General features: G+C 40.6%; 2 protein-coding genes across 2 annotated transcripts; both read left to right on the top strand.

Moving 5' to 3' along the window:
- Positions 1–710: 710 nt before the first annotated feature.
- LOC137286208 (aromatic-L-amino-acid decarboxylase-like) lies at positions 711–10,125 on the top strand. Its single transcript, XM_067817927.1, has 12 exons — positions 711–911; positions 1,587–1,700; positions 2,419–2,538; positions 3,217–3,351; positions 4,311–4,454; positions 5,432–5,498; positions 6,140–6,234; positions 6,478–6,545; positions 8,207–8,297; positions 9,143–9,241; positions 9,332–9,433; positions 9,817–10,125. Exons 1-12 carry the CDS (start codon positions 711–713, stop codon positions 10,123–10,125), a joined length of 1,545 nt encoding a protein of 514 aa, XP_067674028.1.
- Positions 10,126–12,055: 1,930 nt separating this feature from the next.
- LOC137286209 (sialate O-acetylesterase-like) lies at positions 12,056–20,798 on the top strand. Its single transcript, XM_067817928.1, has 9 exons — positions 12,056–12,171; positions 12,856–13,196; positions 13,580–13,718; positions 14,821–14,983; positions 15,293–15,378; positions 15,635–15,765; positions 16,991–17,145; positions 18,623–18,821; positions 20,236–20,798. Exons 1-9 carry the CDS (start codon positions 12,126–12,128, stop codon positions 20,500–20,502), a joined length of 1,527 nt encoding a protein of 508 aa, XP_067674029.1. The 5' UTR covers positions 12,056–12,125; the 3' UTR covers positions 20,503–20,798.
- Positions 20,799–21,738: the final 940 nt, after the last annotated feature.

The following is a 21,738-nucleotide window of genomic DNA, read 5'->3' as shown; positions in this document are numbered from 1 at the left end:
CGATTTATAGTCGAACAGAATACTGTTAATACAATATTTTCCGTAATTTCGTTTCAGTCCATGCGCAAACGGAATTGTCAGTTATTTGGCGTTATGATTCACGGTTTTGTTTTTGTTTTGTTTTTTTTTGTTTTTTGTTTTTGTTTTTGTTTTTTTGGGGTTTTTTTTTGTTTGTTTGTTTTTGTTTTTGTTTTTTTTTGGGGGGGGGGGTTGGGGGGTTGGGTTTTTTTCTTGTTTTGTTTGTTTGGTTGGTTTTTTTGTTTTGTGTTGTTTTGTTTGGTTTTGTTTTTGTTTTTGTGTGGGGGGGTGTGTGTTTGGGTTTTTTTTGGGGGGGTTGTTGTTTCTTGTTGTTGTTGTTTTTTAAACATCAAATATTGCACATGCTACTGTAAACACATAGGCCATAGCAAGGTAAACAGATAAACAGTACGAGTGAAAACAAGAGCAAATTTATCTTGACAACATGTATAATAAACGGCGTATGTAGAATTCAAAGTTAATCTAATGTATTTTCACCCCAAAAATATTCGCGTTCTGATTGGTTTGTTTTGTTTTGAGACATTATCCCTTTCATCGAAGTCCTTCGTGTATTATTGGAGGTTATGGAAAGGGGGCGAGTGGTGACGAATATATTTTGCTAATATTTCATAAAACGCTTATACATTTTTATGTCACTGAAAGGGTCATCCTTGAAGTCTTCATCTTTAATAATGAATGCAGACGAATTTCGAAAATATGGCAAAGAAATGGTGGATTATATCGCGGACTACTACGAGAATATACGAGATCGTGACGTCATGCATCGTGTCAGACCAGGATATCTGACGTCATTGATGAGAGAAGAAGCCCCGGAGACACCAGAGTCGTGGGAAGACATCTTTAAGGATGTAGAAGACATCGTGATGCCTGGGGTAGGTCGTATAGGGAATTGGGGCGGTGGTCCAGCCTGATGGTTAAAGCGTTCGGTCGTCATGGTGAAGACAGGTTTCGATTCCCCACGTGGGTACAATGTATAAAGCCCATACCTGGTGTCCCCTCCATGATATTGCGGGAACATTTCTAAATGCTGTGTAAAACTGTTTTCATTCATTCACTTGTGTCACTTATCTTGGGAGTTTTGTTCATTGAGACGCGTCTTATCGCGTCTTGTTATCTGGCTCAGAGATTTAGATCACAGCACCCTGACGTTCTTCAAAATGATGATCACTGGTTCGACTGAATATGTTTCGTTTCAATGGAGAACACTGTGATTTTAGTGTACCAAAGGACTGGAGTGTTGCTTGTTTTGGTTTCCAGGTTCGTCTGCACCTCACTATGTTTGTTGGTTTCATCAAATGAATATCTGAGACCTCAGACCACAATTAATTTTCTCCTTTGTTCTCTACAGTGACATGCCATTCCGAAATGACCAATATCGACTGTCATCTTTCTTGTTGTTGATTCCTTAATGTTCAGTGTAGTTGCTTGTAAACAGAAATAATGTTTGTGTTCCTGCCTGAAGTAGTTCTGATTTTCATACGCCAGTAAGAAATCCTCCCAAAGGGGCATGAATGAAAACATCTTCACACCCACAATTTATGAATTAGGTCACCCACTGGCATAGTCCCCGTTTCCATGGTTACTTTGCTGCCGGAAGTTCCTATCCGTCCATCTTGGGTGACATGCTGGGAGACGCAATTGGCTGTATTGGTTTCTCATGGGTAAGGTTGTTCAGTTTATATCCACTTACACCTGTTTTTAGTAGGTCGAACAAATATGACATTTACACTGATGCAGAAAGAAAGGTATTACCTTAGCACGTCAAATGCACTATTGAATCTAGCAGGTAATCAACACGTTTGAGTTGCTAATTAGTCTTTGTATCCGCAAACCATAGGAAAAGTGTTCTGAACATAAATATGGTACATTACTGTCATTGTAATGAAATTTAGTTTGTTAAACAAACATCATTCTGAATTGATGTACAATAAGATTACCATTTCTTTTTTCGCGACGTGTTGATTAACCAAATTATGAACTGAAACCAGCATTAAGTTGTTCAAGTAAACCGTAATACCTATTGTGTTTTGACGTTACCAACTTCAACTTATCAAATATAAACTTACTCAAATACGTGTGATACACCCTGTTATTGAATGACCATTCATGTATGTTCCTTTCGTTCCGACCCGTGAAGATCTCCTGTAACCCATGGTTGTAGTAAGAGGCGACTGACGGGGTCGGGTGGTCAGACCTGCTCACTAAGTTGACATGTCATCGTAGCCCAGTTTCATGCACTGGTGTTCATGTTCTTGATTACTAAATTGTCTGGACCAAACTAGATTATTTAAGCACCGTTAGAAACAAACAATCAAGTACCACTACTTCATTTCAGGTTATATTGATCTGTCAAAATGTACACACGTTTACTGAATGTAGGCGGCCAGTCCCGCATGCACGGAGATAGAGATGGTGACAACTGACTGGTTGGGGAAGATGCTGAACCTGCCGGAGGAGTTTCTACATCAGCGAGACGGACCCGGCGGCGGTGTCATACAGGTAGGTTATACAGGTGGTGCCATACAGATACGTTATACAGGTGGAGGTGTCATACAGGTAGGTTATACAGGAGGGTAAAACGTCAGTATTACCGACTAGGCGACAGTGTCATTCGGACAAGTTATGGAGTAGCAGTATGACGTATTTGGCGTCTGTGTCATAATCGTGGGGTGTCATACATTATACATCAAGATGAGAGACAATTTGCAGACTGACAGAAAGTTCATCAAGCAATATTTACTCATTCACTCACTCACACTCACAACATCAGGAAACGATACGTAAAATATTCACTGGTTCAGTTTTTTAATGGTGTCCCTCAAGGTTACATCTTAGCTCCTATTTTATTTTGTTTTATCTTTAGTAATCTATGTTATTTTTACACTAAGCCTCCAAAATTCATCTCTGTTCTCAAAGAACACTGTAAAACCACAAACTGTCAGTTGCTTAAGATGACTCATATCAAGAGGTGCTGCAGAAAAAGTTTCAAAATTCTTATATCGATTTGTCTTCGGAAATGTTCAAGTGTTAATTCTCCTTGCGTAATAAACAGTGAAAATATACAGTAATGCATTCTACATCAATGCTCTGAAGAACAGTTTAGTGAACATGGCCATGACAACACTGATTGTTAAAAGGATGCAAATATTGTCTATATTTCTGTGTTCTTGGTTCCAGTCGACAGCGAGCGAGACAGTGTTTCTGTGCCTGTTAGCAGCTAGGACCAAGTATGTCAAACGTCTGAAAGAACAAGATCCGAACCTCCGAAACGTGGACGTTATTTCAAAACTAATTGGCTATGCATCTGATCAGGTAACGTCAGCAATAGCGTGATTAAATCTTTTCTTTCTATGAAGTTTTGTGAGCATTCAGACCAATATCCTCACACCGCTGTCATGCTTGATAGGGGATTACCGAAATTCTAACTGATCAGCATCATTGGTTTGGGCGTCAGTGGTGTTTACGACTACTTCCATAACAGTGGTGTTTACGACTACTACCACAACAGTGGTGTTTACGACTACTACCACAACAGTGGTGTTTACGACTACTACCACAACAGTGGTGTTTACGACTACTTCCACAACAGTGGTGTTTACGACTACTACCACAACAGTGGTGTTTACGACTACTTCCACAACAGTGGTGTTTACGACTACTACCACAACAGTGGTGTTTACGACTACTTCCACAACAGTGGTGTTTACGACTACTTCCACAACAGTGGTGTTTACGACTACTTCCACAACAGTGGTGTTTACGACTACTTCCACAACAGTGGTGGAAACGTTGTTTTTTTATAATTAAGTGACGAGTCAGGTTTTTTTCCTTCTCCGTAGAGACCAAGACGCTGTGTTTACAGCGTTTCTTTTCTTTTTTTATTTGCAGAGTATATATTTATACTTTGTGGGAATTAATAATTTTGTGAACACAATTTACCAGTTTAACGTAGCAGATAGGTATCAAAACAGCTCTCAGACCTTTCCGAAGGGCACCACTGAAGCCAGGTAAAGACATACACGATACTATGTCGCGAAATGCTAAGAACTCTTCACTACAGGAAGGTAAAGATAATGTTCATGCTATTGTGTTACACATATTGTTTACAGTACCACAGGATCATTGATTGGTTAACACTTGCCATGCGTAGATCAATGCTCATGCTCTTGATCACTGGATTGACTGGTCCAGATTCGATTATTTACAAACCGCATCCATATAACTGGAATATTGCTGAGAGCATTCACTAATCAGCACTACTGTCCCACCAGGCCAACTCCTCTGTTCATCGGTCGGGGCTCCTGGGTGAGGTGAAGATGAAGAAACTAGCGACGGATGGCAACTACAGTCTGAGAGGGGAGACGCTGAGGGCGGCCATTCGGGAGGACAAGAGCCAAGGACTGTTGCCGTTCTTTGTGAGTATCTAGGGCTGGACTGACACCTGAACTCATTATGTGTCCAATATGGGGCTGAGGGATAGCCAAGCAGTTAAAGCATTGACTAGTCATGCCGAGCACCCGGGTTCAATTCCCCACATGGGTACAATGTGTGAAGCTCGTCTCCGGTATTGCTCTCCGTGGTATTGCTACAGTATTGCTGAAGCGGCTTAAAACCATACTCAACCACTAACTCTCTCAAATACACGATTGCTGATCACTGCCTGGCGCTCGGACTTAATGGGTACAACCACAGGGGTTCGAATCTCTGTTTGGACAATAATTTTCAAAAATTTGAATCTAGCCTTTTGCAGTCGTATGTTGTTTTTGGATGCTAAATTTGAACAAAATCGGTAAAGAAATAGATTTTTTAGGAACTTCTACCGCTATACTATTTACATAAAATAGACAAGGGGTTTCACTCGCGAGCCTAGAAGCCTGATCGAAAACAGCACAGCCCAACTATTTTAACGTGCGGTTAAATCAAACCTTAAGTGTTCCACCCCAAAAATGTGTAGAACTTGTAGGCCAGTTTTTAACCTTCCTGTCTATAGTATTCAGTTTGTCTACCTGCTTGTCATATTTGAACGCTGACCCCCGCATTCGCACTACCCTCGTTCTTTGAATAAACGTCTGGCCTCTCTTCGGTAAACATCGGCAGTGTCCGTAATCTCTGACACAAGACGGCTCTCATCGGTCAATTTCCACGTGTGCGGGAACACAACAAACAAATATGGCAGACAGGAAAGAATTTCTTAAACCATGTTCGAGTTTTCCGAGCACATCAACATATCAACTGTCAAAACAATATCCAGCAATATTTGCAATAATGTGCTTGAAAAATATGATAATCGTCTCCGACTTTAATCTTTTCTCCTTCAATAAAATGACACACCGTGATACAACGAGCTCTGACCCACCTTGGCAGGATATGTACTGATGTTGCTTGTTTCTAGGTGTGCGCTTCCTTAGGAACCACTGGAACGTGTGCTTTCGACAACCTTGAAGAGATTGGTCCAATATGTGAGTTCATGCTTCTCGTTCCTGAATGACTGCATTCTGCCAAGGCGACGTTTCGGTGCGGATTCGAACACCTTGTTAGCCCCAGCCCAAACAGCGGATTATTTGTTATTCTGAAGTTACAACTTGAGCTAGGTCTTTGTTACACCACTAAACATGGCGAAAAAAAACTTAAATGCCACTGAAAGATATTTCGCGTATAGTGAGTATGTGAGGGAGTCTAGCTTTTCGCCGCTTTTAGCAATATCGCAGCAGTATCACAACGGGTGACATTAGAAAAGGGCTTCATTCATTGTACTCATAAGCGGAATCGAACCCTGTCTTCAGTGTGAAGAGTGAGCACTTTAACCACAAGGCTACCCCCATCGCATCTTTTCGTGTATAGTGTTTTGCTATAAATGATTTTGCCATTCACCTCCTTATAAGAGACTCCTGTGCAGATCCGGGCGGGATTTGGCCATGACACGTTTCATCGTATTCCATCTACGAAGACCGGTGTTCATGCTGATTACTGGATTGTCTGGCCCAGACAGTTACTTACAGACCTCAGGCATATAGCTAGGATATTGCTGCGCGGCGTTAAACAACAAACAAACCCTGTACGCGTGTTCGTTATAAGCGTAGTTTCCTTGCCAACATTACAGGCCAGGAGGAGGGTATCTGGCTACACATTGATGCTGCTTATGCCGGAAGTGCCTTTGTTTGTCCGGAGTTCCGGTCATACATGAAGGGTGTCGAGGTGAGGACGATTTACATTGTTTCATAAAAGCTGAGAACACCAGTTTTCATCGAGAGACGGGCGGCGGCATAGATTCGGGTAAACGCATTCAGAAGCGTAGCTACCATTATTTTTTTAAAAGCCCAGGCGTACGCATGCGCATGAAATGGCTTGGTACCCCCTGGCAATTTACAGTCCACGGCGAAACATGGAGTGAAGTTTCAGATTCTGTTAACTGATTATAATTCCTTTACTTTGTTTCAGTACGCTGAAACGTTCAGCATGAACCCGCACAAATGGCTGTTATGCAACTTTGACTTGTCAGTCATGTGGTAAGGCACAGGAGAATTATTATGCTGGACTCAACATTTTCTGTCACTGTCCGTCATTATCTTTGACATTATCTGTCGTGAGCAGACATCACCTCATGCTGAGTTATTAAATTTCACTACTGGCATATAAACTACTTTCTCGAACGAATAGTGGATTGGTTGGGAATGGCAACGGAGTGAGTGAATTTAGTTTTACGCCGCACTCAGCAATATTCCAGCTATATTGCGGCCTTCTGTAAATAATCGAGTCTGGACCAGACAATCCAGTGATGACCAGCATGAGCAATTTGGAACCGATGACATTTGTCCACCAAGTCAGCCAGCCTGACCACTCGACCCCGTCAGTCGCCTCTTACGACAAGCATAGTCGCCTTTTACGGCAAGCATGGGTTGGTGAAGTCCTATTCTTCCCCGGACCTTCACGGGCCGTCTCACGGAGAGGTCATAGGGCCGACTGCCTCTCTCTCTTCACGGGTTGAAAGGTAACGGAAATAATGAGTGAGGCATTTTTGTCATGATTACGCTGGAATATTGGTAGGATATATATAAGGTAGCATAAAACCATACACACCACTTGATTTAAACAGGCTGCTAAACTGGACTAAAGCGTCAAATTTTAATTGACTCGACTCATACAAAGATATAACTAAAAAAATATTCAAACAGAATTATGACATTCAATAATTACCATTTTGCGAGCGTTGGGTTTAAGTCGCTCTACTCGCTTTAGTAATATTCCTGCAATTTCAAGACAGGGGGAAAACCAGAAATCGGCTTCACGCATTTTACCCATGTGGGGAATCGAACCCTGGTCTGAGGCGTGACGAGCGAAAGCTTTAGTCACTAGGCTTCCCCACGGCCCTGGCAACGGACATAAAGTAGATAAACTATTATCACACAAGAACGAGTCAGGAGATTCTTATTCCTCGACTTTATTTGGAAAAGGCATTGCGTTGCATCCACTTCGGGAGCTTTCACAAACTCTTGACATAGCATCAATTTAAACGTGTACGCCTGGAAGCGCATTAAATTAGACCATTTTGATAAATGTAATATAGCTTATATCATTATAAAATTGCATTGTATGGTTTTGTACTGACAAATTTGATACTTATGGACAGCACCGTTGTCAATGGTGAAAGAATCCGTCGCGAAACGTCGTTCCTATGAAATAAAAGAAGTTGTTATCAATAACTTTCTTCAATATTGCTCTTCCCAACGTCTCCCATGTTCAAAATGTGAGTGTGAGGTTTTATTTGTTCGTGTGACAAGTACCGGTGAAGACCCGGATTGGAATTGATCTTCAAGAAATGAACAGTGATCTTCAGTAACCCATGCATGTTGTAAAGGACGACTAACAGGATCGGGTGGTGAAGCTCGCTGACTAGGTTGACTCAAGTCATCGCATGTCATGCGTATAACGATGTTCATGCTGTTGATCCTTGGGTTTTCTGGTTCAGATTCAATTATTAATTACAGATCGTCTGGATTATTGCTGATTGGTGTAAAACCAACTTCACTGTCTCACTCATGTGGCAAGCTTATTCCTGATTGTGCCAGGGACGATTTTACGTTCTGATTTACCTGGTCAAAACTGACGAACACATGGGACAAACGGAACATATCTGCAGCATTCAGAACTGACTTGAACACTGTTTCAGGATCAAGGACAGGAAGCTGCTGGTGGACGCTTTCAACGTCGACCCGGTATACCTTAAACACCAAGACCAGGATAAGGTGCCCGACTACAGGGTAGGAACACTCTTCAGCACTTGAGTAAACTGATTTTGTATGCAACACATGGCATTTCATTTTTTTTAAATTTATGGATGGTTAGTACAGTCGTCCAAGGCACGTACTTAAGGCCTACCAGATAATCATTTGTTCGAATGTCACATTCGCGTGGGATTGCAGCTGTAGGTTTTGCGGTACTAAACTCATGTTGGGTTCTCGTAAGTGCTAAGAGGCTTGTACCTGCATTACCACTTGCTTTCTTCTGTCATGTAGCTGCACGCTATGATATTCCTGGGATAATGTTCCAAGTGACGTTCAATGCACATTCACCCACTAACTCATAAATCAAATATATCATCGTGAACCGAAATGCAATCAAAAATTGCTCTGGACTCGTTTTCGATTTAGACCCGTGAAGGTCCCGGGGTAGAGCAGGCCTTCAGCAACCCATGCTTGACATAAAAGGCGACTGTGCTTGTCGTTAGAGGCGACTAACGGGATCGGGTGGTCAGGCTCACTGACTTGGTTGACAAGTCATCGGTTCCCAGTTGCACAGATCGATGCTCATGTTGTTGATCACTGGATTGTTTATACATAGCTGAATTAGTGCTGAGTGCGGCGTAAAACTAACCTCACTCAGTCACCCACGTTTTCGATTCAAATGTTTTTCGTGTGGTTTGCATATATACTGTACAGCAAAAGAAACGCAATTTTCGGAAAAAATGAAACCTCATAAACGTAAGCGTTCATATTTATGTCTTCTGTTTTAAACCTTGCCAAAAGAAACACGGTTCCGTTTCTTTTGCTGTTCAGTATTTCGATGAGATCTCTGGACTAAAATGACAGTAAAATTGATGTTCCAGCATTGGCAGATTCCGCTTGGCAGAAGGTTCCGATCCCTCAAACTCTGGTTCGTCCTCAGGTCCTATGGCGTTTCTGGCATACAGCAATACGTTAGAGAGGTGCGTGTTGAACACTGCTTATTTTATTTGCATAAAATCAAGAATCTAGTGAGACATTCCAACTACGTGCACTTAAATTATGTTTAACAGCATGTGCGTCTTGCGAAGGAGCTTGAGAGTATGGTGACCCAAGACGACCGCTTTGAGATTGTTGCAGACGTTATCATGGGATTAGTCTGTTTTCGTTTAAAGGTGAGTTCTTTGTTTCTACCCTTCAGTTGTACATATTAGTGAATGAATAAGTTCGTGAATACAGTTTGTTCAAGGGTATGAACAGTATTTCAAAAGCAACAGAGTCAGAGGAAAGCTCGAAGAGTTACATTTTTTCTCCATTCTCGAAAACAACGGGGATGGTGCACCGCGATTCCAGAAGTGCTTGTCGAATGGTACAAATTGTATTTTTGGTTTGATCCTTTTCAGTATTTGTAACTAAGATGAACAGTTCCAGACACGATAACAGTATTGACTATAATCTGAGGATTGTAGTTTACAATAAGTTTCAATTCGTTTGATAAATAAAAGGTGGCGCAAAATCGTCCAACCTACAACCTCACTTCGCATTATCCATTTCCCAGGGGTCAAATCGACTGACTGAGCTCCTTCATGATGAGGTATTGACAGACGGCCGGATATACATCATTCCTGCCATCGCGAGAGACATCTACTTCCTGCGCGTGGCTGTATGCGCACAAGCAACTACTTCCGATGACATACGGGTCACGTTCAACGTATTCTTGGAATGTACAGAACGTGCTCTGGGCAAGTTCGGGGACAACAACGGCGTGGACTACACACCTGGGATCAACATAGACGGACCTTTACCAAAATATGTCACACCGAGAACCGCCGAGGTTGATGTCAACCATAATTCCGACAAGGTGTAGAAAACTGAAGATACGTTGGAGACTGTAGTCATGAAGTTCAGTGGAGGAGATGGTGATGCTGGAAAAAACATAAGGTCAAAGTGACCTCTAAGTGTAGTTCGTTATAAAGGTAGCTCGTTGTAAACGTAGTTCGTTGTGAATGTTGTTAGTTGTTAACTTAATCCGTTACAACGTAGTTCGTTATAAAGGTAGTTCGTTATAAAGGTAGTTCGTTATAAAGGAAGGCGGTTATAAAGGTATTTCGTTATGACGTAGTTCGTTATAAAGGCAGTTCGTTGTAACCGTATTTCGTTGTACAAGGATGCAATATGTACAATGAAGGAATCACAGACCGTCTAAACAGAAAACGGGGCTGAGATGTTATACCGAGACAACCGCGATATCGACTTATCAGAGTTCTACACAACAGTGTTCAACTGTACATGTACCGCTTCCATGGGCATTACGCGAGTATTCACTCTATGAGTGTTTTCCTTCATATGATTTTACACTGGATGGCTTGGTCATTGTCAACTGGAACCCTGGAAAATGTACTTTTGCAAACAATTGAAAATTGAAATGTGAGTGAGTATTGTTTTACGCCGCTTCCAGCAATATCACGCCGGTATCATAATGTTAGTTATTTAAACATGTATTGTGTGTATGTAGCCAAAGTGACGTACGTAATTATTATTGGTATTTATCTTTTAAGAATTTAATATTACATGTATGTTAAATGACTTGATAAAGGCGAGAATGTATGGACATGAAACATAGCGTAATATACGTGTCCTCTCTTATTACTGATGGTATTTATTTACTGACCAGCAATGAATACTATCGCCTATGGTGAACGTCACGTGTGGTCTTTCAAAATTGCAAACTGGCTTTGAATGGAATACACATCTTCGGCGTTACGAGCGCATCATCCACCATATAGTTTAAATTATGCTGCAACATTCACACTCGTTTAATTTAGAACGCACAAAATACTGACGAGAGGTTTATATCTTTATCATATTCAATCATCTTTCACGTTGTTGACAACTATGAATAATTATGTATACGTGGGTATTATAAACATACTCGTCATGCACTTACTATTTCTTATTTATTCGTAATATTGCGCTGATACGGGGTATTAGGGATAACCGGAAACCCGGAATACATCAGTGTAGCAGTTCATTAATTAAGGAAGCCAGGATTCTGTCCATTTGAAGAATGCGTTCGTGCTTACTGATTGCACTTCTTGCGTGGGTGTAAAGTTCGAAAACTATGAAACTAAATTAGAAGGGTATTGTTGTTCTAGTCATTGCTAGACAATGATTAGTTGTGTTCAAGTGTACAGTGTGACTTTTAAAATCCTAACACATCTAACTTTAAGTCAACCCGGTTTACACTGCGAGAGCGGTATACATCGTTGAAAACTATTCTGACACTTGACGTAATTTCCATAGACTTACATATTAATTTAGTGTAGCTTAAATAATTTTCATGAATTTAATTTCCGTAAGATCGAAGTCAGATTTGGCATATTTGTGGGGAATCATCTTACCTACAATCACTTAATTTCTGCTTAATTTTCCTTTTCTTATTTATCGAATGGCGGCCATTTAATCAACATATGTACATTGTCGGGAACTCTTTACCAAGGCGGCCAGTGGGATTGTGCATCGTGGAATCATACTTAAGCTGATAAATGTGATGTCATTAGTTAAATAATGGTCGGAAACTTGAACTGAAATTATGTGCGTAGAGCAGAGGTGATTCTACATTTGCCTGTCAGATTTGACAAAGATCCCTCCCAAATTACCTTCATGACAATCGTTTATGTTACACTTAAATTATATAACATGTTAGTCCATGGAAATTACGTCAGGTGTCCGAATGCTTTTTCACACGGGTCTGTAGCTGTCCATGGTTATCGTGCATTGTCTTGACATAGAACCTTATCAATATGATAAACAGAACCAAACATCTGCTGTTTACCATTGGTCTCTCAGTCTCATGGTCATACCGATATGAAACTGAATTTAGCTTTGGTGAATTTCACTTTCCTGCTTCCAGGTAAGATCATTTCCTTCGTGAACTCATTACCAATTCGTAACTGTCTTTGTTACAGTTTTTTTGACAAGTGATCTTAAATAAGTGCTCGAGCATTGGTTTGGCTATTTACTGGTCTTGTACAGTATGTTCGAGGCTGACCTGGTAATTGAACATGAATGATACAACCCATGTTCAGTCTCTACCGATTCTGTCCACACTCAGCATCCGACCCCAAGAATATCGGGATTGGAATTGTTCTTCAGTAACCAATGACATCTGTAAGAAGCAACTGATCTCGTGGTATCCCAAGATCGATGCTGATGATGCCAGTCATTGGTTTGTCTGGTCCTGACTGCATTTTTACATGCTGGAATACTGCCGAGTATTTCGTAAAGCAAAAAGGTTCTCATTCTTTCTCAAGCAGTACCCCTGAAGGTCCAGATTAGAACTGGTCTTCAGCAACGCGTGCCTGTCGGGTGGTCAGGGTCGATGACTTGGTTAACACATCTCATTGTATCCCAGTTGCTTAGATCGATGCTCATGTTGTAAGTCTGGTCCAGACTGAATTATTTACGGACCACCGCCATATAGCTGGACTATTGCTGAGTTTGGCGTTACACAACAACCAAATCAAGCAACTATTTAAAACTGAAAATGGACCATAAGTTGAGTAAACCGGCCGTTTCATTGTTCTTCAATTCACAGTATGCGCTGCTTACATAAAGTTCGCTACATACTACCAGGATCATATGGTTCTTCAAAGAGGTCCCAAACATGCAGTGGTTTGGGGAACGTCCAATAAGGTTGGAGCAGCCGTGGTTGTTGAAGTTAGTGGTGGTCATGCTAAGGTGTCCACCAAAGTCGTCGCTGACCCCAGTGGAGAGCTAGACGGTGTGTGGACAGTGAAGCTCCCTGCTATAACAGACCCCGGACCTTTCACAATAACAGCCTCATATCCATGGGGAAATGTCTCGGTCACGGATGTCCTGTTTGGAGATGTATGGATCTGCTCTGGACAAAGCAACATGAACTTTTATGTCAGCCGGGTACATCTAATATTACATCATCTGCTATGTTAATTTCTTTCAGTTGCATTTACAACAAGGAGAGTTCTATGGATACACAACTTCTTCAATATAATACTAGTGACGTTTCGATGTTGCCCATAACACAGTTATCACTTGCTTGATAATTTGCTTGTTTTGGAGGGTTTTGTTTGTTTGTTTTTGCTTGTTTTGTTTCTGGTTTTTGATGTTTTTTTGTTTGTTTTGTTTTGGGTTTTTTTTGCGTCCAAATATTTTACATTTTTCGTGTAACCCTGTTGGTGGAGTTTTTTATTTAATAACAGAACTTGAATCTAAGCAATATCTTCTCTCCGCATTTGCCCTTCCATAACCATAGAAGTATGAAAGAATCAATCTATGTTCAGCTATTTGACCCGGCTAAGGCTATAGCAGAGGCAGAGAAGTTCACGGATATCCGTGTATTCAGAACACACACCCTGGAATCAAACACCCCATTCCATGATCTCCACGGCGCTGCGCTCCACTGGTCAAAACCCTCACAAGGTGAGCCGATGTTATATATATGTCACACAACATAAACATCAGTGTCATCCATGTCATCCATGTCATCCATGTCATCCATGTCATCCATGTCATCCATGTGAAGGAAAACGTGTCACTATGTTTTCCAGTGTTTGTACAATGCTTAAAACTTTGATCACTCAGTTTTAAAATTTTGTGGCAGAAATATGGTACATGTAAGTGTTCGTGTCTAAATATTAAGTTGCATATAACATGAGTAAAACTAAAGTTAGGAAATATGCTACATGTAGGTGTTCGTGTCTAAATATTAAGATGCATTTTACATGAGTAAACCTAAAGTTGGGAGGTAACTACCTTGCGTTATAGATCTCTGGTGCTTGTTGATGTTGGCCTGTATAGTGCAAAGTACAAGGCACGTCTTCTGGGGTTTTAAATCTGCGTCTATAGGTTTTGAAAATATACGTATTATAGATACATTTCAAATTCAAAATAGGAAAACATATGCATCATGCAATGATGATGATTATATTTATCACATTGTCATTACTCTTATTTGGACCCGTGAAGGCCTTCAGCAACCCATGCTTGACATAAAAGGCGACTATGCTTGTCGTAAGAGGCGACTAACGGGATCGGGTGGTCAGGCCCGCTGACTTCGTTGACACATGTCATCGGTTCCCAGTTGCGCAGATCGATGCTCTCCTGTTGTTGATCACTGGTGTGTCTGTTCCAGACTCGATTATTTACAGACCGCAGCCATATAAAGGGAATATTGCTGAGTGCGGCGTAAAACACAACTCACTCACTCACTTATTTGGAAATTTTACGTTCTCTTTCCGCAATCAGTCACCGTCCCTTACTGTCTCCAACGTTTCACCAAAAATGTTTCGAAATGATTTACAGTAGGATAGCTATGGATAGAAAGTACTGATGTGCTAAAGTAAGAGAATATTCTCGCAATTCTATAGCTCGTGAACAAGAATCTCCGTGTCCGGCATTCGTATAGTCCTACTGAGATAAGAGAATTTGTATTCAAGCAATAAACTTAATTTGACATTAATCCATGTTCTACTATCATTTTAATACTAAAAATTAATACTATCAAATTTCGTTTGCCTTACAGCATCTCTCCAACTGTTTTCTGCTGTGTGTTGGCTATACGCTCAGTACCTCTACCCTCACCGCAAATATCCCCTTGGTATGGTGGAGTCGGCCTGGGGGGGAACGTCCATCGAGGCATGGTCCTCTCAAGATGCTCTTCACAAGTGTCCAGTGAAAACAAAGAGGTAATAATGTTCGATTCCCTTACAGGGTACAATGTGTGAACCCCATTACCGGCGTCTTCCGGCGTCACTATTGTTGGAATATTGCTAAAGCGGCGTGAAACAAGACTCACTCAACCAGGCATACTAATCATATGATATTTCAATTCAAAATATTATAAAGCTCAGTATGTTGTCTAATGTATAGCGTCTATTGCTCCATAATTATTTGGTCAAAATCTGAAACTATAACCGCAATTCAACACAACAGTAACCTGTAACGCTGATATTTGAGCATGAAAAGTATGAAACCCTAACTATGATTTCTCTTAGAGGACCAAATTCCGACAACGTTCTTTGGAACTCGATGATGAATCCCTTAACATACATGACAATCTACGGCGTCCTGTGGTACCAAGGTTATCTTTTATCCGTTTAAAATTTCTCAAATAAATACTGATATTTTCCATAATCATAACTGCTGATATTAAGATATAACTCTCCGTAATTATACAAAGTGAGCTGATGCTTGCGTTCATACGCATACCACCTGCATGATGATAATGATGCCCATTGTCAATGAACGGCAAAACTGGGCTTAAATCTTATTGTTCTTTCATTGTATTTGAGCTTAAGTATTTCGTGAAATAATATTAACAAATACATGATTATTAGGAGAAAACAACGCTGGTCACCCCGATCGCTACGCTTGTGAGTTCCCCGCTATTATTGCCGACTGGAGAAGTAAGTTCCATCAGAGATCTTTGGGAGAGACAGATGCAGATTTCCCCTTCGGATTTGTTCAGGTAACAACATTTATATACGACATATTTTAAGCCAAGTGTACATGTCGGTGGAAAGTCTTCGCCTGCCAATCACGTTTTAATCACGACAACAGGCGAATGTGTTTACAAATCTCTCAACTCGAATGAGTCAAAGTGACGAACCTATTATAATAAACCAGCTGGATATTATCTGAATCCTATACCAGCTTTGTAAACAGGTCAGATGCTAACGAAGATAAATCTGTCATCATAACGTTTAGACCAGCTTGAAAACATTCCGAACACTTTGTATTTCTGAAAAGATGGAACCATAATGGACGTTGGTTAGTTGGGAAATGTGACTTACAAGGTATTTCAATCTTATCTGGCGAACTTTGTAATATGAAAGTTTGTCTCCATGTATTATTGTAACCCGCGAAGACCCGGGTTAGAATTGATCTTATGCAACAAATGCTAGTCACAGCAGACGACTAACGGGATCGGGTGGTCAGACTCGCTGACTTGGTTGACATATGTCATCGTATCCCAATATGAAAGGTTGTCTTTATGGATTATTTTAACCAGGGAAGACCCGGTTTGGAATTGACCTTAAGCAATCCATACAACCTATGACACATGTCATCGTATCCCAGTTGCGTAGATCGATATTCATGCTGTTGATCACTGGCTTGTCAGGTACAGGCTGGATTTATTAAGACCTCCGCCATACAGCTGGAATGTTGTGTGAGTAGGGCTGCTGGGTATTATCCGTAGAATAGTATATCGCAATACGCTTTTCAAACGATAAGTATTTCATTATTATTTTTTTAAAAGAAAACGATGTATTGGGTGACGAACATAGATGAAGTTTTTCATCATTTTTATGGTTTAAATTGAAACCTAGAGAAACTTGCATTCACAACTTTCAATTAATTTTCCTTCGTTATTCAATGACAAAACTACATCCTGTAATACTATAAATTGTATAAAAACAACTATGCAACCTAATTTTGCAATTGCTATTATCAGAATCGTAAAATATATATTTAGGGACTTGAAACATAGATAATATGGTTGACATGTACCGTTAGGGTCACGCACTGTCAGCCACGTAAGTTCCCAATACATGGATGGCAATGCGTGTCGCAATACAGGCACCTGTATCGCAATACATTGCGGTACATTTTTATAGCCAATACACAGTACTATTGTTGAGTAAAAGCAAACCATCCAAACCATGCGATATCAGATGATATTCTCTTGTCAGCTTGCTGCCAATAACAACGTCACATACGTGGGCTCGTTCCCACCTTTACGTTGGGCACAGACGGGTAACCTTGGCCGCGCACCGAATGTTAAAATGCCCAACACGTTCATGGCAGTCGCAATGGATCTACCGGATTTCTCATCCCCATACGGAACGTAAGTTGATATTATCCATTAAGTACAGATGATAAAATTAACGTTTCCATTGTACTTGCTAGTTTTCCAGCAACATTATGGGGAGGCGGGGTAGCCTAGTGGTTAAATACTTGTCGCATGAAAGACCCGGGTTCGTTTCCTACCTGGGAAAAATGTGTGAAGCCCATTTCTGATGCCGCGATATTTCTGGAAAATTTCTGTAAGAGTCGTAAAATTTCACACACCCACTCATTCGCTGTAGTAATTCAGTTCGTAAGAGGTTTTCTAAGTGAATCGAACAGTTAGGTTCATTAATAGGATCAGGGAGCCTATAGTGAGAGGGAGAAGAAACCCCCCGAAAAGCCGCTGAACGTATGTCTCGCCTCGTCACGTGACCAGTGTAGACAATATGGTGGTAGCTTAGTATTTAAGATTGAGTCCGGTTTATTTTCAACAGTTGATTACATTCGCTGAGTGTTGTAACAACTGAAAACCTATATGTAAGAAGATTATCACTATTTAAGTTAACTATTTTCTCACTTTAGTCAAATAATTGTTATCAATGTCAGTATTGAGACAGTAGAATTGTAGTTAAGTTTCAAGTCGGTATGTTATAGTTCACTGGCGTCCATTCTCGATTCACCAAGATCAAAATTAACTAAATTAAGTCGATAAAAACGTCTTTCACACATTCGTTTAATTTTTAGAAGGGGAACATACCTTTAGTTGGAAGGTATTTGCATGTAGTAGTGATAGTTTTATGACTTTATAAATGGTTACGGTGTATTTGAGGTGTGTGAAAAATATGACATATTTCTGTTCTGATCCGCAACTGAAATACTAAAGGACGTTGTTTGAGTGTTCCTAGTCATTGCTTCAAGAACGTCTTTCACGTACACCTTTCAGTGAAATGTGTTTGCATGTAATAGTGATAGTCTCATCGTCTAAAAAACATGTTAGAGTGTATCTGAGGTGTGTGAAAAATGTGCCATGTCACTGATATGATCTGATCAGCCATGGAAATACTACACTGAGTTGTTCGAGTGTTTCTAGTTATTATTCTAAAACATCATTCACATACGTGCTTTTTTTCTTGATTGCTTTCATTCATTCACTTATAATTCTTGCTCTTACTTCTTACTATATTACGTTCATTCATTGTAAAATTCCGACTGATACAATAAACTGGCTGAAGTTCTGAAGCTGAAGTTGCGCTGGTAACGAGCCAAGCCACTGTGTGCGTTGTAGCATGACGAGGCACACGTTAGTACAAATGGCAAAGAAAGCAAGGGAGTGGCCTGTCCCTGTTGTAGATTATCCCTGATCGCATGACCATTATATCAACAACTTGATTATTTTGTTCAGACTCGAACATGACAGACAAACCCGTTATAGCTCAAACACTGCGACTTTTCAGCGTACAACAAGAAACAAAGAAACCATTTACCGTAATGGCCCCACTGGATGTTGTTGCTAATTGCCGCATCTCATTCTACAGTATCCACCCTCGGTATAAGGAAGACGTTGCTAGGAGACTGGTACTAGCGGGTAGGGCAGTTGCCTACAAAGAGAAGGGTCTGAACTACCAAGGTCCTTTTCCCTCCGGTTTTGATGTCAACGACAAAGATCGACTTCTTAAGATTGAATTCAGCGCTGGAAACACGCCATTAGAAGTCAGGAACAATGACGGGTTTGAGGTGAATGATCAAAACCCATATACTGTATAACCATATGCATGTGCACACATATTACTTATTCCGATAAAATTCATATTTCAGGCGTGCAGGTATTTTAAATGGCCATCGCTTGTAATGTAAATGTAAGCAAGCGCCTCACCCTTTCCCCCATCTATAAGAAACATCAACCAAGAACTAAGTTGATTTACGATTCCGTTTATATTCATTATACATCATTAGTAATAATGCTACCAGGGATTCCGAAAATGTGGCCGCATCTGCCTTGTTGTAAACACATACACATGTGAAGGTATGTGTTAGAATATTGACCTTCAGTAACCTATGCTTGTCGCAAGAGGCAACCAACGGGATCGGGTGATCAGGCTCGCTGACTTGGTTGGCGGAGATAGATGCTCGTGCTGTTGATCACTGGTGTGTCTTGGCCGACCGCCATATAGCTGGAATATTGCTGAGAGCGGAGTAAAACAAAACTCACGCACGTAAACACATGGAAAGGTTACTCAACTGTACATCTGAATTAGTCAAAAAATAGAATTGCATCATGTACCATTCTGTACCGGTATTGGAAATGATATCCACGAGAAAACCTTTTGAAGTCTTTACTGAAAACTTTATGTTGTAACTTTCATTGATCAACACCTCAGCAGATAGGCTTGACGCTTTTTGAAGTAACAGTGAAACAAACGTGCATAATTATACTCCAGCAATTGTGAAATGTAAATACAGGTTCGAGCTATTAGGATATTTCTCGATATGAAACAGAAAGTTGCGATCTATCGTCTTGTCACACATCCCTGCGGAGAGAATTTTTCACTATTTCAAATGAAGTTGGACACATAGGTGGACGGGAAATGGCTGTTTGAATATCGATATAAAACCCTTGGCCACATAACCATATTTCGATTGTACCAGCAAAAATAGAAACTTTGATTCATATGCAGCAAGACACATATCGGCAAGGAAAGTTCGTGTGACGTTTGTAAGGCGTGACCATGAAATCATTTTGATAGATCAGAACTCGTTTTCTGCGATTGTTAGAACCTTTGCAACATCCTTTAAATAATTATACATATATAAGTCCTTGCTTGATACTATATAAGGATTGTAGTTAGAATTGATGAAGCGTCTTCCCAAGATAACATACAAACCTCATTGGTGTGGTGGTTCACCATTTGGTATAAGAATATATAGCCTCAAAACAACATCAGGCTGGAAAGAGGTTTAACAATAAAGAGTATTCATCACCAAGTCGCAGGATAACCTTGAAGCAACCATCACCAACTGATCTTTGAAGTCGTGTTTAGATTCTCTGAGAATACGAAGCATTTTCGAAGTCAAACTTCAATTTGCTAAGTCAGTGACGAGTGACGATTATTCACTTGTACATGCATATTAATCAGATTTCCATGAACAGGTCTGTTGCTCGAGCTCAAGTACTTCGACATGTGGTACTCATGACGTGTGGGTTGCTGCACCAATCACCATGCACGACACAAAATCTGTGACGGTCTCAACATCCGGTTGTGGCAGTCGCCATCTTGTTGGCCTCCGATACGAATGGCGGACCAGCCCTTGTCCGCTCCGGAAATGCGCTGTGTATGGAAGAGACAACGACCTGCCAGCTCCTCCCTTCATCAGGAATCACGCCTTCGCCGATGGCTCGCCCAGCATTATTGGATAGGCAACGGTACAGCGATTAATGTTTAATTTTCAGGTGCAGGTGTCCTGCATTATTGTCTTGTGTCATCAGGTGGATGAACAAGCCCGATGTAAACTTTTCTGTTTGAATTTGCATGAAGGAAATGATGTTAAATGTGTTATTTCTAAAACATTTTAAAACGAAATCAATAAACTTACATGAAGAGCAGTTACGAGCTTTTGCGATGCTCGAGTATCCAAGATCCACGCTTATTTTGTTAGATATGTTTGAAGTTTTGTTTGTACAACTCGGTTTGTATAAATCGTTGTAGAATTGTGTCACTTTGCAACTGTCATTCCAGGGCTGACCAGGATGTGTAGTTATCTGATGCATTTCCTACAATGCCACGTACATTTCTGAGCGACGTCGTTCCTGCTTCACAAGCCGCAGGAATTTGAAAGAATCATATTTTGCAGAGATTCCAAATAGGTTCCGAATCTCAAATGTTCAAACAAGGTTTCGAATCTGAAACGCCCCCAAACACTTTGACGGTTATCAATAAGAATTCTCTCACTACATGAGTGCATTTTGACTTAGAATTACGTACACCCATTTAGGTCTACTTCTTGCGCATATTTCAATGTGCTTTAAGTGCATGTGATTGTTCTAGATTTCTTTCTCTAAATCTCCATAGTATTACATATTTGCAAGGTTATTACTGCTTCCATTCCTGATGGGATGGTGGTGTACCCATGTGTTCTCTCTTCAGTTTTAAGACCTGCGTTCGATTTCCACATGACTACGGGGTGTGAATTTGGTTCCTAGGACATTGGTTGTGTATTGCATTAACAGCGAAACTCCCATTCAGTCACTTACTTAAAAGGACCCGTGAAGCTCCCGGTGTAGAATAGGCCTTCAGCAACCCATGTTTGCCATAACAGGCGACTTTGCTTGTCGTAAGAGGCGACTAACGGGATCGGGTGGTCAGGCTGGCTGACTTCGTCGACACATGTCATCGGTTCCCAATTGCGCATATCGATGCTCATGTTGTTGGTCACTGGATTGTCTGGTCCAGACTCGATTATTTACAGACCGCCGCCATATGGCTGGAATATTGATGAGTAAAAACTAAACTCACTCACTCGCTTACTTAAAAGAATAATTATGAGTTGTAAATGAATTAAAATATAAGTAAGCTTATTCGGAAGTATTCTTGTGAACACAAAAGAGTGCATGTCTTTCGAGTGTACTTTGCATGTATTTCTTCAAAGACTGAGA

The sequence above is a fragment of the Haliotis asinina genome, chromosome 6 (assembly GCF_037392515.1).
Source record: "Haliotis asinina isolate JCU_RB_2024 chromosome 6, JCU_Hal_asi_v2, whole genome shotgun sequence".
Classification (NCBI taxonomy): Eukaryota; Metazoa; Mollusca; class Gastropoda; order Lepetellida; family Haliotidae; genus Haliotis; species Haliotis asinina.
Note: the sequence above shows the minus strand (reverse complement) of the source record. Positions and strands in the feature narration are given on the sequence as shown.